The 17502-nt window shown below is 58.3% G+C and overlaps 1 protein-coding gene across 8 annotated transcripts; it reads right to left on the bottom strand.

The window, feature by feature from the left end:
• Positions 1–1337: 1337 nt before the first annotated feature.
• SLC4A11 (solute carrier family 4 member 11) lies at positions 1338–12673 on the bottom strand. Of its 8 annotated transcripts, none has more exons than XM_024743246.1 (20): positions 12486–12673; positions 10651–10695; positions 8182–8334; positions 8000–8046; positions 7489–7720; positions 7325–7409; positions 6965–7088; positions 5114–5329; positions 4944–5037; positions 4719–4844; positions 4526–4639; positions 4303–4435; positions 3963–4036; positions 3266–3530; positions 3083–3189; positions 2822–2990; positions 2558–2731; positions 2150–2345; positions 1896–2065; positions 1338–1767 (listed from the first exon to the last, which is right to left on the bottom strand). In XM_024743246.1, exons 2-20 carry the CDS (start codon positions 10679–10681, stop codon positions 1704–1706), a joined length of 2574 nt encoding a protein of 857 aa, XP_024599014.1. In that variant the 5' UTR covers positions 10682–10695; positions 12486–12673; the 3' UTR covers positions 1338–1703. The 8 variants fall into 8 exon arrangements, with proteins under 8 accessions (XP_024599014.1, XP_024599015.1, XP_024599011.1 ...); XM_024743247.1 differs by having other exon boundaries at positions 7325–7406; XM_024743243.1 differs by having other exon boundaries at positions 7489–8046.
• Between the last annotated feature and the right edge of the window lie 4829 nt (positions 12674–17502).

Raw genomic sequence — 17502 nt, 5'->3', positions numbered from 1 at the left:
GCTGGGTGGCTGGAGGAGGGCAGGGCTGTGTTGAGGCTGTTTGTGTGCCCTTGCTAGCTGGAGTATTATATCTTTCTTTTTGTCCTTGAAGTCTCTGATCATGGGCTGAACTTTTCCATGCCACATCCCTGCTGCCCACCCACCCAGCCACTGAGCAATGCCACCACCCAGCTGGCCTCTATTGTGTTTGCTGGGTTGGGGGACGGGCAGTGTGGGATGCTGAGTGCTTTTGCTTTATTCTGGTGTACATTAGAGCAGCTAAAATGTTGGTTTATGGTTATAACGCCAAGTTCATTTTTATGGCAGGGAGGAGGGATGGAGTTCTTGACCCCAGTTGGGTTGACATGCCACGGTTCAGCCTGGGGGGCCAGCTGAGTTGAGCCCTTCAGGAGGCCCAGCTCAGCTACCCCAGACCCGTACTGAGTCCTGGTGAAGCCCTTCCCTGGGAGGGACTTCAGAGGCCCGGGGTGGCTCCCTTACCTTCCTGCAGGTGTTACTCTGGTAAAGAGGAGGTGCCCAACCCCAAGGACAATCAGAAAAGCCTGTTGTGTGTTGGGGGGTGGGGGTCCTTAATGCTGGTGTGTCGCTCCCAAGCTTAAGTTACATCCCCTCCTCAGTCCTAGCAGCGCGGCCCAGGGCCTAGATTTAACAGTTTGTTTCCTCCCCTAAAATTCATCAGCACCCGTGGGTGAGGACAGGACCTCATCCCTTTGCTCCCTTCTTGTCTGTGAAGCCCAGCTGGGTTGATTCCTCAGGAAGTGCCGGTGGTGGTGCTCAGCCTCCTCTGAATTGTCTGCTTGGCGTGGGTGGTGTCCGGCTGGAACTCAGGTGTGGGGTGCTGGGGGGCCTGCTTACTCCTTGCCTGGTGATCCTGGACACAGCCCCACCTGCAGGAAACACAGGCTACTGGGGTGGGGGCCCCAAAGAAGGATCACTTGCCACGTGGCACTTGGAGCAGGGCACCCCTCTGTGTCTGCTCCTCAGCTGCTTCCTCAGAGTTCTGTCCTGGATGCACAGTACATTTTCTGTCCCCTTTGAACTTTACCCATCCTGCAAGCAGCACCGTGAATGTGCTCATCCCACCCTACCAGCCACTGGGCTCTTCACTGGCCCCAAGCCCACTTTCCCTGCAGGTTCCTGGCAACATGGCAGAACAAAGGCCTCCTGGACCTTCCATGTTTCCCTGTTGAGCTACTGTGTGGAGTTGGAAGTAATAGCCCTTAGGCGGCACTCAACAAATCAGTCCCTTTTATCCCACCTCCCCTGGGATGGTTTCTCCCTCCTCAGGGCCCTCAGGTGGCCTTCAGAGGCAGGGCAGCATGGATGGAGGCGGTATGTAGAAGCATAGAAACAGGAGCTTTATTCTCTAATGTGCATACAGCAAGTTCCTTACACAATCAAGGAAATGGTTTCTCTTTCAGGCTCTTTTATCAAAAGAAAATCCGTCCTGCTTAGTCCCACCCTGGGCAGAAGCTGCCCTGAGCAGAGTTCCGGACCCAAAGCAAAAGGCTAATGGGAAGAGGAGCAGACACACACCTTGGAGCCCCCTCAATGCCCAGACACCCTAGGCCAGTTGGGACAGCTGTGAGGGGGTGCAGTACAGAGCAGCACCCCAAGATACCCACACACAGCCACAGAGCCAGCCTGGGAAGACCCAGAGGGATGGGCGAATGGGGTGTGGCCAGGGCCTGGTAGTCAGGACCTCAGTGCTCAGCGTCCATGGCGTCCAGGTACTTGGCTTCAATGATTTGGGGCAGCAGGTTGTAGCTGAGGGGAGGGGGAACAGGCAGGAGGATAAGCATTGGGTCAGGGAGGAACAGGCTGAGGGTAGCCACTCCAGCCCACCGTCTCCCGCCCAGCTGAGTCCCTTCTGCCTGCTGGCCACCCTCCCGTACCGGATGGGGATCATGGCGATCATGATGAGGGGAAAGATCATCTTCATGTAGGGCAGGGTGCTCATGCCAAAGGCACAGAGCAGCAGCAGCTGCAGGACCTGCAGGCCTGTGAAGTAGTGGATCTTCCTCTGAGGCACCCTCCGGATGTAGTGGGTGGGTGGGTACGAGGTCTGTGGGTGGCAGGGACCAGGTGTGGGCAGGTCTGCAGCCATATCCCCCACCCCCACCCCTCACTCTCAGGGCCAGACACTCACTTGGTCCTTGAGCAGCAGGACCATGCGTGCAAACAGCTGGTTGCCGTCGATGGAGGTGAGCGCGATGTAGAGAAAGAGGCCGTAGAGCACAGGCTTGGGGATCCACTGTAGCGGGAAGGGCAGCAGCAGGAGGGAGAAGCCCACCAGGATGCTGGCGCCCAGGGAGGTCAACCGCGTCTCCTTCACACTCACAATCCTGCGAGGTTCCAGTGCACTGGGTCACCTCTGGCCTGGTCCACAGGGCCGTGTCCATCCCCGGTCACATGTGCTTCCTGGGCTCTGTTACTTCTGGGCCCTTATCCCCCGAACCATATCCTTCCTTAGGTCGTATGTGGCCCAGGGCTACCCCCCACCTAAGGGTCCACGTGACTCTGGCCTCACGTCTCAAGGGGCCACTTTCACACTCACGTCTCGTAAATGTGCCCATTCTCCACACGCTCCTCCACCAAAGCTAGTGCCCGCACGTGCAATGGGGAGTGGGGGTAGGCAGCATGGATCCAGGGCAGCCCAAACAGAGACAGCCCGGTGTTGATGATGGCGATGAGCAGGAGGTCCCAGTGGTAGGCAGTGCCCTTTACCAGCCTGCAGCAGGCAGGGTCACATGTGGACAAAGCCCCATGGTCCCTGGAGGGCTGGACACACGCTTACCCCTCCCTCCCCAGCCCTGCGAACCTGTTCTCCGGGGCATTAGCCAAGGCAGCCACCAGGTTCTGCTCGATGAAGAAGAGCATGGAGAGGAGGAAGCCGAGGCCCATGGCGCCGCTGACGGCCACCAGGGATAGTGAGTGCATCTCGGCCATCTCGAACAGGCTCTTGCTTGGGTTGTAGCGGAACTTGCCCACTGCAGCCAGGTACAGGTCCCTGCTCAAGCCTTCCTCCCCCACAGAGCAACCCACCACACCCCACCACACCCCACGCCTAGTCCCAACTCACTCTTAATCTCCTGGAAGCCGTAGGAAGAGATGAGGGAGAAGGTAAGCACTGAGATGGGCAAGGCACAGTCTGACAGGATCTCACGCATGTAGGGGTGCAGGTAGGGGCTAGGGAGGCAGGTGGGTGTCAGCGTGGCCTGCAGCTTGTGCTCCCTTCCCCTCACCCTGAATGGGCACCCCTCACCTCTTCTTGAACTGATAGAGGGTGTAGCTCAGCCAGAGCGTCCCCAACATGATGAGGAGGCTGAGCACAGCTGTGTCCCGGGCCAGGGGCTCAGGGCCCTGGCTGCCCACTGAAGTCAGCTCTGGTGGGCCAGCCAGGAGGCTGGTGTTGAGGGCAGCGTGGAGGCTGCTGTTGAGGCTGGGGCTGAGGCCCAGCAGGCTCACCGGGGAAGGCCTATCTTCGTAGTAGTTCCCGTGGTTGTGGCCACAGTAGTACTTCTGGAAGACTGGACACAGGCCAACAGGACTCAGCCATCTGGGCTCTGGGAGCCTGGGGCCCAGCAGCTTCCTCCTGGATGTGGGGGTGAGGGAGCCCCAAGGGGAGGAAGGGATTCTGGGGGGAGGAGGGGAGAGAGCTGGCCTTTTGTCAGCCAGGACCCCTTGGCCTGCCTGTCTACCCACCACCCCACACCCTGCCCTTGTCCATTTCTGACAACAAATCCTGCTTGGCCCAGGGCCTCTGATCCTGCCTAGGGCAGCTCTGTCACCCTCTAGCACGTGGGCCTGCTGCTCTTTGCCAGTCATGGCTCCCAGAGCACCCTGGGCCATGGAAGCAATCTTAGCGCTTACATGCTTCTTGGCTGCTCTGGGCACAGTCCATAGCCCCCCATCTCAACTCAGCTTCCCCTATAGCAGGTGGCCGCCGGCAATACACTCACTTTTGACCATGCCCTTGACAGCATCCAGCACGAATGTGATGGAAATGAACAAAGCAATGATCTCCTCTGTTGACCTGCCAGCAGGGGATATGCCTCATAAGACGGGGTGAGTTGTTAGTAGCGGGGAGGCTTCCCCGAGCCTCAGCACGGCCCCCTACCTCCTGCCATGAAGAGGACCAGGGTCCTAGGCTTTCCCCTTGGAGCAGTGATACGGTGGGGGCACCCCATCTGCTCTAGGGTTAACAGGGCCTCAGAGGCTGGCATGGAAGCTGACCCAGGCCCCTGGCTTTGGTCTCCCTCCTGCTTGTGAGTCCCAGAAGCTTAGGGAAGGCCCTGTCACCTCTTGAAGAGACTCATGACCAGGCTGAGGTTGAAGAGGGCATAAAGCGCGAGGAAGAAACTGTTCCACAGGCCTGTCCATGCATAGAAGGTACTGAAGTCCAGATTGTAGTCATCACAGATGCCACGGATCACTGCAGGCGGCGGGACAGGAGTGAGCAGTCAGGGCCAGGCTGGGACCAGGGACCTCAGGAAGCATCTCCCCGCTGCCACCCCCACTGCACCGTGGATGTAGAGGGCCAGGGGTGCGGTCGTCAGCAGCACCACCAGCGGCTGCCCGGAGAAGAGTGCGTACAAGAGGCCTCCAATGCTCTGCCCAGCTATGGTCTTCTGTACATCTGAGGAAGCGGGGCGGTCAGGGGGGAACCGTGGCCCTGGGCTCCACCCGGCATGCCCCACCAGGCTCCAACCCCTCACCAATGGCCCCGTTCGTGTTCTCATCGTTGAGGGACCCAAAAGCGATCGTGGGCAGGAGGCAGGCGAAGTAGAGGAACAGGGTGGTGGTGATGTATTTGCCCACAGCTTTGTTTTTCCCGATAATGCCTAGGAATGGGAGACAGGGCGGAGGGTGTGTTGGGGACACAGGACAGGCCTGGGGCCTGAGCTACAGGCCGAGCTCCAGGAGGGCCATGGGCCACTTACCATCAGTGAAGTCCAGCGGGTACACAGGGAATCTGCGCGCGATGTCCTCCCGGATGCCCCTCCCCATGGGGAGAAAGTCCTTGTGCCGTGGGGGCTGGGAGGAGGACACGCATCCATCAGCCCTGTGTCCCTGCCCTGTGCTGCCCGCCCAGGCCACCTCTGCCCTGCACCTGCGGGGGTCTGTGGGTGCAGATGGAGCTCATGCTGTAGTCCTTCGTGCTGATGCTCGGACAGTGGCTCATTATGGTGAGCAGCTGTCTCTGATGTACCAGGGCCTCCTTGAATTCCTCCTCCGTGCGGGTCTTCAGGAGCTTTTGGCGGAAGGTGATGTCTAAGAACATCGTGGCAAACGTGCGTCCCACCTCTGTCGCAGTCTTGGTGCTTTTCTGGGCATGGGGCAAGAGAATCACATCTGTAGCCACAGTAGAGCGAAGGGTGCCCAACCCCGGCCTGGCCATTCACGGACAGACATTCCCAAGCACGTGGCAGGTGCTCTCCCCGTGACCTGGGTGTAGTCCCCCAAAGTTCAAGCATAGTGGACCCTGCCACGATTTCCACCAGGTCAGCAGATCACTAGAACTACCATCAGCCTAGTATTTTTTTAAAAATAAACTCAGGTATTAAATCTGTGTAATTGTGGATAATGATATCATGATGATGGAGAAAAATGTTCACCCAGCTACTTTTCACTGGTGGCATTTGCACGGTCGGCTGGTTTATGATTTTCAGAGGTGTTCCAGGCCCATCCGGCCTTCTGCCTCTTGCCTGGCCAAGCTCAACCCCGTCCATGAACTCAATGTTCAACCTCCACCACAGCAGCCTGTCTCACCTCCCCATCCTAGGTCCCCTGGGAGCAGCATGCACCCCCCTGCCCCCCACTCCGTGCTGCCCAAAGCTACAGTCCCGGGGCTGCACCGTGCACGTTGTGCTTTCTGGTAGCTTTAGAACAGGCTTGTTCCCCCGAGGAGGAGCCAGGTGTCAGGATGGCTGGCGTGTCTCAAGGCACCAGTCTAGCCACTCAATCCTAGGGATTCTATTCCTTCCAGCTGTTCTGGCCACCTTGTCAGCTGTCACTCCCTCTGACCCATGAGCTGCCCGCTGCCCTAAGTGCCCTTCCTCTCTCCCCAGCAAAGTAACATCTGGAGAGATTCACAGCATGTCTATGAAAGCCCTGGGAGGAACGATCCCGTTAGCACCCCCTTTGCTTAGAGAAAGCCTGGGGAGGGGCCATCTGAAGCTCTGAGTCTACACCAGAGGCAGGGGCAGAATCATCAAGAAGCCAGTGGAATCTTAAGCATTAAGGCCCTTCCCAGGCCTGGGGAGGGGCCCTAGCCATTTTCTTTTAATGACTTTAAAATCCTTTTCCATAAAAGAAGATTCCCCAAATATACGTATAAGTCTCAGCCCCCACAAAAGCGAGATGCCCCTGGCTGGGGGGTAAATGCCCCAGGAAGGAGTGGGGATCTTTGGTCAACAAATCATAGCCAACTATAGAGTTAGGGTTGGGCAGGCCAAAGAAAGGCCCCTATGTTTGAATAGTAATAATCTTAAAAAGTATCTCTTGGGCTTCCCTGGTGGCGCAGTGGTTGAGAGTCTGCCTGCTGATGCAGGGGACACGGGTTCGTGCCTCGGTCCGGGAAGATCCCACATGCCACAGAGCCTGGGCCCGTGAGCCATGGCCGCTGAACCTGCACATCTGGAGGCTGTGCTCCGCAACGGGAGAGGCCACAACAGTTCATACCCAAAAAAAAAAAAAAAAAAAAGTATCTCTTTTCAGTCAGGAAAGAAATAGAACCTTTTGGACAACTTCTGGGGAAATTAGGCGTTGATGAAGACCTACCAAGTATGCTTCAGGTAAACCCCAGTAGGGCAGAGATGAACGGAGAGGGTGAGAACGTGGCCTTCAGAGGCCAGGACTGTGGTGCCTCCAGCACTGGGAGAGATGCCTCCAAGAAGAGGGCAGGGTAACCTGGAACCCTCCTTCCTGGGAAACAGAGCAGCCACCCGAAACCCCTCCTCACCATCTTGGGTGGGGCCAGCACTAGGATGACAAACCGCACCTCACAGGAATTCTCCCCCCAGTTCTGCGGGCGAACCAGGCGGCTGATGCACACGTGCCGCTTCAGCAGAGCCTTGGAGGTACAGCTGGCAGGGACAGAGAGGGCACACGGCACACAGTTGCCACCCTTGGGAGCTGGGGCTCCCCCCTCCCCGAGCCCCCAACTATGACCCCAGTGACCTCTGTTAGGGAGGAAAAAAAAGACCAAATGGGATGGATTGCTCACTCTCCCCGCAAACTGAGCGAGCCAGCCTCCACAGGGACTGGATGCCTGGCTCCAAGGTGACGTGGGGAGGCCAGTTGTGGCAGCCTGGCAACTCACATGATGCAGAGCCACGACTGCTGGTATTGCACCCCCGTTACTGTAGCAGTGACCCCTTGGATTGTATCTGACAGTAGGTGAACTGCTGACAGAGTGGAAGGAACAGGAGGGTCAGATGGCCCCACCTCCCTGACCTCCCGCCCAGGCAGAGGGACAGCCCTTACCTTTACCCTCCATGGGGGCCCCGGCATCAGTGAAAAGCATGGCCATGAGCAGGTCCAAGTTGCAGTCGGGCTCGGTGTTGTGGGAGTCTTGGGCTAAGCGGCACAGCATGGCCCGTAGCACGTCATCCAGGGAGGTGGCTGTCTCGTTCAGGATGATGCTGGCCCGTGCCAAGAAGCCGTCTAGGTCCCGGTGCGCCCGGATCTCTTCCTCAAAGTTCTTTAACTTCAGGTACTGTGGGGGCCCCACACACAGAACCACACAGGCCCATAAATAAGAAGGACCTGTCGCTGTCTGGGTCCTTCCTCTGTGGTGGTCCCCGGCTGACCCTACCCACCAGGACCCGACACCCGCTTCCCAGAGAGAAGACCAGCGAGGTTGGCCCCAGCAGCCGGGCCCTGGGCTAGTACGAGATCCAGCATCAGTGTGAGCTCTCTCAGGGAAGCAGCCACCTCCACCCCCACCTAGTGGCCCAGGACCAAATGTCTCCCATCCGGTCAATGGGCCACTTACCTTGCGGGAGGTGTGTAGGAGACCGTAGCCTCCAGGCGATTCACTCTCTGCTGGAGGAAAGCGGGGGGCTCAGGGGGCGGCCCCAGCCCTTCAGGTCTCTCTTGGTGGAGTGGGGCCGCATCTGCCCAGTCCCCAGTCCCCTGTGTGCCTCCCCCGACCCGTCCCTGCTACAACCCCCATACCAGACTGGGTGGGCTGCACCTCGAGGTTGACGTTGACAAAGAAGCGGATGCTCTTGCCAGACACAATGGAGGAGTTGACCGTGTCGAAGGCCTCATCCCCCAGGCTCTCCTCACGGGTTTCAGAGGCATCATCCGCGTCACACTTGAGGTAGCCTGGAGCCCCAACCACCACCAAGAGAGACCCCCCCCCCCAAGAGGGCCTGGCTACACACAGGACAAAGGGGCTCCAAGCCAAAGGAGCGGGGGCCCCTGGGCTGTCCCACTTGGTGCAATCTCGGTGAGTGGTAAGGGAGGCCTCTCACAGGCTAGGAAGGAAGCCTCAGCTAGGCCCAATATCTGGTCCTGGCCCAGCCCCCTGAGTATGGCAGCCAGCTGGCACCCCCTACCCAATGGTTTTCTCCAACATTCTTCAGCAGCGGGAACCCTGCACTGCTCTGTGCCACACATATCCTTTAGCTAGAGAAAGAACATGTCCATTCCACAGACACTGAGCCAGGCACATGGTACAATGATGTAGTTAAGACTGACTGGCCCCTGCCTTCTCAGAACCTCCAGGTTGTGGGACCTGGACCTGTCTGGCTCCCCAGAAACGATTCAAGGAAAGCCAGAGCCCTGCAGTATCCGGACCTCATTGGCACAGGGAGGGCATGTGGGGCAAAGCATCAGGGCTGAGAGACCTTAGTCCAACATCAGACAAGGCCCAGGAAGCAAGAGAGCCAGATAAACAGAGCCAGAGATGGAGGTGACAGGACCCCAGAGGAGGCCTCATCTCGGGCCTCCACCCATGGTGGGCGGGGGGCATGTTATGGTACCTTGGGACTCCAGAGCACAGAACCTGCTGCCCCTTTCTTATGGTCTGCCTCTCAGTTCCTGCAACTGACCCCCAACACAGGCCCCCTCCTATAGGAAGCCTTCCTGATGACATGGAAAAGTTCCAATCTGCCCTGAGTCCTGCTGGGGCTCCCCACAGCCTCTGGGATGACAGCCTGAGCCAGACCTGCTACCCCTGGCCCCTCAGGCCCAGTCCCACACCACCCACCTCAATCTCTCACTCCTTAGGCCAGGCGGCCGGCACCCCAGGCATGCCAGCTCCTGTCCTCCAAGCTGAGGGCTTCCCTCCCTGGAGGGCCTTCTTCAAGGCTTGACAGACCCTTTCTTCTCTGGCAAGTCCACCTAGAGCCCTCCCTGCCTTACTTTTTGCCCAGCTGACACCTCTTCCTCACTGTCCTGTAGGTCCCCTGTGGTCCACCACTTGTGATTCACCCAGGAGCCCTTGTAGCTGAGACCCCACCAATGCCTGAAAAACACCTGTGCAGGAACAGGGACGGGTCAGCAGCATGCCTCCACCTGCCAGGCAGTGACTCACCCTGACTCACTTCCACTCCCTCCCACTGGTTTCCTCTGCACATCCCGGGCCCTGTTCCCCCAATGTCCTGTGCTCAGTCTGGGCCCTTTCTGGGTAGGAGGCACTAGGCCTCCACTGTCAAGGCCATCATGGACTGGTGACCCCTAACTCCAGGTCTGCACTGCACCCAGAGCCCAGAGAAGAACGATTAAGTCAAAAGATGTCATTCCCCCATTTGTCATGGAGCTCACGTCCATGAAAAACACCTTCCTCCCCAATTCTAGACCTGCTTTGCTTAGAATGCTTGGTTCCCCAGCCCCAAACTGTCCCAACCTCCCTTCTGTCGTCACCCCCACCAGCACCCACTATTCCCCGGCATGCCTCTCACACTGTCCCTCTTCTCCCCTATCCTGGGCTCTATCTAGGACCTACCCAGCAGACACTACCAGCTCCCTGCAAGGCTCCTGGGATGCCATGTGTGCCCTATCTCCACCCTATAGCCCAATCACATACCTAACCTGTCCACCAGCAGCCTGGCACATGCAGTCACCATGCCCTGGGGACCCTGGGTAGGAGCACATCACCACTGTGTCCAAGCACTGTCCCACTAAACACCCCTCTGAGGCCAGCTCCCGAATCTGGGCTCAGGAGAGGCGGCACAGAGCCAGCACAGAGATATGGGGAGGGAGAGAGCTAGGCTGGTGCAAGCAGGGAAAGCTGAGGTGCAGAGAGGTTACAATTCTTTAGCGGGACAATGGCAGCCCCTCCCTCACAGGGCTGGGTGGGGTCTGAGGAATGTGGGCACACACAACACTTAGCCTATAAGCTGGTCAGACAACCAGAGCATTGTAACAGCAAAACCATGGGCTATCAGATGGTCCACATAGTGCAGGATGGGAGCAGCCTGCCCTCCCAGGACCACAGGACCACCAGAGATCTGCCAGAGTCCAGGGCAGTGTCAGCTGCCCCTCTGACCACATCACAACCTTCTGGAGGGTAGAATCCAAAGGCATCCCAGCACCAGCAGAGGACCATGAGTACCCAGGTAGATGGACTAGGTCCCCTAGAGACTTTTGACCAAGGAGCTCTCTATATACACACACCCATACCTGAAATGTACTCACCTGCATCCTCAAAGTATCCATTCTGCGACATGATAGAAGAGTTTTCTGCAAGGCAAGCCAAAGAATTGTCACCAGCTCCATGCACCAGCCCCGGACAGTCTACAGGGCACATCTGCTGCCCACCACGCACCAGCCCTGCTGAGTCTTTCTTACCCTTCCCAGAGACCCTGGGAGAAAAAGGAGCAGGGGACAGTACAAGACAGGGGCTCCTTGAGGAGCCAGAGGAAGCCAGGCCTGTTATTCTTCAGCCCATCTGCTAGGGGCTGCCCAGGTGGGAAAGGACCGAGGCAGACAGGGAGATGTTTTCAGCATGTTTTCTCCAGGAGCAATTAACAGTACCCGGTGAAGGAAGGAAGGATTCGCTTGTTGCAGGAGTCTGGAGGGAGGAGACCCGTCTGGCCACCTTCCCTGTGGAAGCCGGCCTCCCTCTCTCAAGCCTTCGCTGCCAAGCCCAGTAACTGGGCTGGGGCTCTTCCAGCACATTTCGGCTCTCACTCTCACGTCGGTCCCTGGTGCCATCAACACCCACCACACGTGCAGTTGCCCCCAACCTCACGCGCCAGGGGTCACACTGGGGCGACCCGGCAACGGCCTCCTGCCCTCAGCACCACCCACTTTCTCCTGGGAGGCGGAGCCGTTGGTCCTCTTGGGAGATGCCGCGGGGTGGGGGGCGGGTGGTGGGGGAGGAAGGGAGCTGTCCGCGCTCTCAGCGCCGGGCCCCGGATGGATGGTCCGGACTGTTTGTGCCTCGCTGTGCGAGGAAGGAAGCGACAGGAAGGGCCGCGTGCACGAGAGGAAAGCGCCTCCGGACTCGGAGACCCTGGGGGTCGGGGGGCAGGATGCGGACGGACTCCCGGGGCGGGAGCCCGGGCGGCATAGAAGGGAGGGGCGGGGTCAGTAAAGCTAGCACCAGAGGCTGCAGGGATGGACAAAGGACGAGGATGACGACGGTATGGAAGGGTGGGGATGCTACTCCCATGCGGGGCGGTTCAAGTGCACGTAAATAGATGGTCGTACAAACCCCGGGCGTCAGAGCGGCGACGGAGAGACTGCTGCGGCCGCGCAGGGGACAGTCAGAGGCCCAAGGATCCCTAAGAGTGGGCAGGCTGCCGCGCTGCGCCAGGGGCGGGAAGGTGTCGGGTAGAACGTAAAGTGAGGCTTTCCGAGGTGGCTGCACGCCCGGCTGCGAAGACCCTGGCGCTCCAGGTGCTAGGGACCCCGAAACTCCGCCCCGCCATTTGCAAGCCCCCCCACCCCTCCACCAGCTACCTCGTAGGTTGAAAAACTGTTAAGAGTTTCAAAACGGTGTTAAGTAAAGCGCGCAGTGCCCACGAAGTCGTCCTGGGCTTCCCCCAGCCACCCGCGTACCCACCCGGGCTCCCACTCCCTCGTGGCTGAACTCACCCCGGGCACCCCCGTCCCGGTTGGGAAGCCCCCACGACCCTCTCGCCCACCACGCCGGGGGCCGGTGCAGGCCGGCGGCGTCCGCATCCCCCCCAGCGCCTCGACGGCTCCGCGTCCCAGCTTAGCACGTCTCTGCGACGGAGACCGGACGGCCTTCCAGCCGCAGGCACCCACCGCATGGCTGGAGATGGAACATGCGCCTGGTGGCCGCGGCCATGGCCCCAGCTATCAGCCGCGGGACGGCTGCACACCAGTGCGCACGCCCTGGCTCCTCACCAGGTGCCGCGGGACCGCAACCTCGGCGTCCAGGGCGGGCCGGCGGCTGGAGCCGGTGACACAAGCCTGTGCCGCGCCTGGGTCCTAATGCCGCGCCAACGGTCCTCCCCAGCGCGGCCCGGGCGGGGTCCCGTCCGCCTGCCCCGCGCCCTCACCCGCGCTCCTGTTCAGTAAGGGCGGGCTACGCCCGGGAGCCCGCGGCGACTTAGAACGCGTAGACTGGGCTTCTTCGGGCCCGCGCGCTGAGCGTTAGGGGCTGAGCGGGGCTGCGAAGTTTCTGGGAAGAAGGTCGGTGAGCTCGGAGACCCTCCGAGTTGAGGCAGTGAGGCGGGTCTGGGTAGGGCCTCCCTGCAGTCGGCTTTAAGCTCTTGGCCGGGCCCCCTCACCCCCTCTTCTCGGCAGGGGGCCTCTGCTGGGCCCAGCCCTCCTGGGCCCCGCCCCCTCCATTCATCCCGGCTGCTCGAGCGGTAAATCCTCCTAGTCCTCCTCCAGGAAGTGCGCCCCGACTAACTACACGGGCCGGCGCGCGTTCTCTGGGCTACGCCCTGCCCCGCGGAGCCCGCTGCCCTCCCGGCTCGGCGGCGTCGGGTTTACTGGCAGCGCGCCTCGCGGTTTCTCTCCCGGCCTCGTTGCGCCCTCGGCCTTCTCTTGGGTCAAGGTCTTGGCTTGCGGCTTTTTTCCTTCTCAAGATGGCCCTGCCGCCCGGTTTTCCTTCCCGGACACGAGGGAGCCCGGCCCGGGGACGCGCCTTCTCCGGCGCCTGGTCCTATGCAAGCAGAGTATGTGTTCGGGGGGAGGGGTGCAGGGTGGGGCGCGAGCTCTCTTGTGTAGGGAGGCGGTGGTGCGCGCGGCCAGGCAAATCCAGCCCATGCGGTGAACCCCTGGTCTGACCCTTGGTGGCTTCTCAGCAAATGAGCACACAGCCCTCAGGCCCCGGATTGACCCAGGAACTCTCCCCATAACAAGGTGTTAACTCCCCATCCCCTCCACACTGGCCACCAGCCTGAGGAATAGCAGCAATCCCCCCATCTGACCTCCTACTGGAAAGGAGTTCTCCGCCTCTGTCCCCCAGGCATGGAAGAGGGCAGGTGAAGCAAGCCCAGGGTGAGCCCTGCGGCCCCCAAGGGTTCCTGGTGCGTTGGGGCAGCCTCATGCATAGATCGGGTGAGGCTGACCTGGTTTTGCCTCCCAGCGAGATAAGAGAGCATTAGGAGCAAAGCTTCATGGGGTGCCCTCCTTGGCAGATGAAGGCCTGGGGGTCAGGATGGCCCAGAGCAACCTGCTCCCTGCTACTGCAGAAGATGCTGCAGAGGAGACCTGCGGGACTCTGACCACGACTGACTCGGGGCTGGCCACATGCTTCTCTGGTTGTGGTGAGCAGAGCTTGGTTGGAGACATGGGGTCACCTCCATTCATGGGTATCCCCTCAACTCAGCCTAGGGACCGTCTCTAGGTCACCATTTAGGTAGACCCGCAGCCCATGGCACAGACTCCCCCAGACAGCGGGGTGGGGGATGGAGATTTGAAGAGGAGCTGAAGATAGGCAGGCTGATTGCCCAGGAAGCAAAGTTCCATGTGGGAGGTGCAGGGGCTGGACCCCTGAAAAGACACCCATTTTGCCCTCAGCCCCTCTCATCTCAGAATGCCTAGGATTCTACATCTGCCTCCCCATGTCATCAGCAGCTCCCAAACACCTGGACATTCCAAACCAACTGTTCCTAGAAGCCACCCTGTAATGGAGGGGACACCTCTCATCCCCTTACTGCAGCCTCCTCCTTCATCTGAGGCCCTTACGACTGAGCTCACTGAGGAAACAGGAGCCCACAGTCAAGATCTCCCGCAGTGGTCTGTGGACCTGACTCTCACAGAAACTGACACCAACCCCTTCTGACCCCTTCCCCACTATAGCCTCCTGCACTCTGCCCCTGTGGTTTCTATTCCCCTGATTGTCCTGGAGAGAGCCCCTGACCCCCACACCCCTGCTGCAAAGTGAGAAGCTGTTTCCTTTAGTCCTCCCACCCACCACCTGCCCTCTGTGGACTAGAGGCTGAGGGCAAATACAGGTGCTCCAGGTCTCCCTCCCCCCACACTCCCCATCTTCCCCCCCACCCTCCATGCCCCAGTGGGTCATTACACAGGGGTTTAGGGACCTGGACATAAACACACACATTCCTTCTCATTCCCATCCTTGAAGTCTCAGACTTTACTGGGCTGTGGACACAACCTTGAATTCTGGGTTCCACAAGGCGCTTAATGGCTTTCCGAAGTACTGAGTTTCAACTGAGTTTTCTCCTTTAGCCACTATGCCTATAGATTTTAGAACCTGGAGAAGTAACTCTATAGTATCTCATTAAAAAACAAAACCCAAAATACTCCCTTGAACTCCCCCCTCCAGGTACCACCCATTTCCTCAGTTGCACTTCAGAGCAAATTTCTCCAAAGAGTTGTCTCTAGTTCTCTGTATCCGTGCCCCTCCAACCTCTCTTCCACCGATGCATACCTATCTTTTGTCCCCACCACTCCACTGAAACTGCTCTCAAGATCATCCTGCCTCAGCTTTCTGCCAGCCCCTCCCCCACCCCCTAGCAGCACCCACCACCACCAATCCCTCCTTTTTAAAAAAAATATTTATTTGTTTTGGCTGCACCAGGTCTTTGTTGCAGCATGCATGAGGGATCTAGCCCCCCGACCAGGGAACAAACCCGGGCCCCCTGCGTTAGGGGAGCGGAGTCTTACCCACTGGACCACCTGGGAAGTACCCCTCCTTTTTTCTTGCAACATTTCCTTCTCTCTCTCTCACCTCCTCGGACCTAGGAGTGTTGGCCTGCCCTGGATCTTTCCCTAGATCCATGGCTCTCTACCAGCCACAGCTGGCCACCAGATTTCATGACACCTGTCACTGAGCTCCTGATTTCAACATGACATAGCCTACTTACACCCTCCCCTCTACCTGGATGGCTAATAGGGAATTCAGATGATAGGCAAAATAGAGCTCCCGAGTCCACTATCCACCACCATCCACCTGGCTGCTCTGGACCTGGGAGTCCCCCCGACTCATTCACATCTGATCCATGAGTAAATTTTGCTGGGTTTACCTTCAAAATAGAGCTCACTTCTGCCCACTTACATCCCCAGCCTGGTCCATCATCTGGCCCTCTGACTTGCCCCCACCCATCATCCATTCTCCACCTCCAATGGCTTCTCATGGCATTTAGGAAAAAAATAAAAGCAAACTCCCTGCTGTGGCCTAGGGGAGTAGGGGTGTGGGGTAGGGGATGCTGTACAACCTGGCACCTGCCTAAATAGGGAAATCCCAATTCATCCCAGACCTCCTGCTCCCAGGGGAGCACTGTTCCAGCCATGTGGCTGCCAACAGTTCCTACAACACAACCGGCCCCCACCTGCCTCCAGGCCTGGAGAGTCTGAGTACTGGAAGGTGTGTCCACAGCTCTTATTGTGGCTCAGTTCATCCTTCAGCTCTCAGAGAGGCCTTCCCTGGTCACACCATCTAAAGTAGTTCCTGTTTTCTTCCATCACAGATCCCCATGTCCCCTAACTCTGCAGCACAGCCTTCTTTACTGCCTGGGCTGTCTCCCAGGCTAGACTGGGATCTCCCTGAGAGCAAGGCTATGGTGTCTTTCACCAGCGCAGCACTGGTGTAGTAGGTGCTCATGACATATTGAACACATGACCAACACCTCCATGTACAGTTCCTGGAGGCTTTCAAGCCATGAAGCCGCCCAGATGACCTCTTCAGCTGCCATCCTCCACTCCCACTCAGGTTTTCCAGCCAGATACTCCTGACTCCCTCTGCCTACTTCCTGTCACCTGGACTCTTCAGATGTCCAAGTCCCTGTATTTCTACTTCCAATCTGCCCTCTCCTACTGCCCTCACCTTCCTTGGACCCTTGGCAAGCATGGCTTTCCACACCTTGCAGCCTTAGGCTTTCCCTGGAGTCACAAGCTTCTTGGGGCTCCTTGCTGCCCAGGGCAGGCAGCCTTGACCAGCATTCCCAGCCCCTTAACAGCCCTTCTCCAGCTGCGGCTGTACTGCCCCCTTGCTGTTCCTGGGAGGAGAGATGATGTTCCCACACTATCCCTCCAGTGGTGCTGGAGGGGGCTGAGGGAGGGAACAGGGCCTCCACTGGCCTCCCCTCTTTCCTGGGGGACACCTCCAGGACCCCTGGGTAGGTGAGAGGAAGACCTTTTGGTGCTCAAATATCACAGCATGAAGCCTTCTCCCAGTTGCCATCTACCTCTACTGAGGGGAAGATCCAGGTTCCTATAAGGGCAGCCAGGAAGGCAAGGAGCCCTATGGAGGGCCAGAAGGACCTGCTCCCCTCAGGACAATATCCCTCTGTGCCCCCCATACTCAGAGTCAGAATCTAGTGCTAGACAGCAGGATATTGAGCAGGAAGGTTCCAGAGCTGCCCCACTGCCCTCATTCCTTCTGACCTGGGTTCCAGTTCCACAGCCCAGCTTCTCAGCCAAGAAACCCCTGGCAGACAGACACCACTAAACACTGACCTACTTTCACTCATCCTGCTCCAGGGTATCCCTATGAAGGGCCAGGAATCTGCATTCCCAGTAGAGCTGGCCCCCAAACTTCCCCACCCTCATCTACCCCCAGGCCCCACTTCATTTGAACCCCATCACCAGCCACCTGAGTCCTTCCAAGTGGTGAGTCCAGGTGGCCTATCACCCTGCTGGTCATCACTGCCCTCCTTAGCCTTTATGTGTACCCCACATCCTCCTTATCCATGGCTCTCATTCTCACTGATCCCCCGTGTCAAGGAGCTGCCCAAGGTTCTGCTTCGAGCTCACTATTTAGGGCTGACACTGCCTGCCGCCCCACTTCAGCTGTCTTTCAAATGACCTCCAGCTCCTCCCAGCTCCTGCCAGGAAGCTGGATGCACAGAAAGGAAAAGTTAGTGGGGAAGGCATATAGGGCAACACCCTCGGGCAAATGTTCAGCCTCTTTGCATCTCTGATCCTTTTTATCTATAAAACAAAGAGGTTGAAATCGAGTGCTTTTTTCTTTTTTAATTTTTATTGGAGTATAGTTGACTTACAATGTTGTGTTAGTTTCTGCTGTGTAGCAAAGTGAATTGGTTTTACATATATATATATATATATATATATATATATATATATATATATACACACTCTTTT

This window comes from Neophocaena asiaeorientalis, unplaced genomic scaffold (genome assembly GCF_003031525.2).
Source record: "Neophocaena asiaeorientalis asiaeorientalis breed wild unplaced genomic scaffold, Neophocaena_asiaeorientalis_V1.1 scaffold82, whole genome shotgun sequence".
NCBI classification, from domain to species: domain Eukaryota; kingdom Metazoa; phylum Chordata; class Mammalia; order Artiodactyla; family Phocoenidae; genus Neophocaena; species Neophocaena asiaeorientalis.
This window is presented reverse-complemented; position numbering and strand designations above follow the sequence as displayed.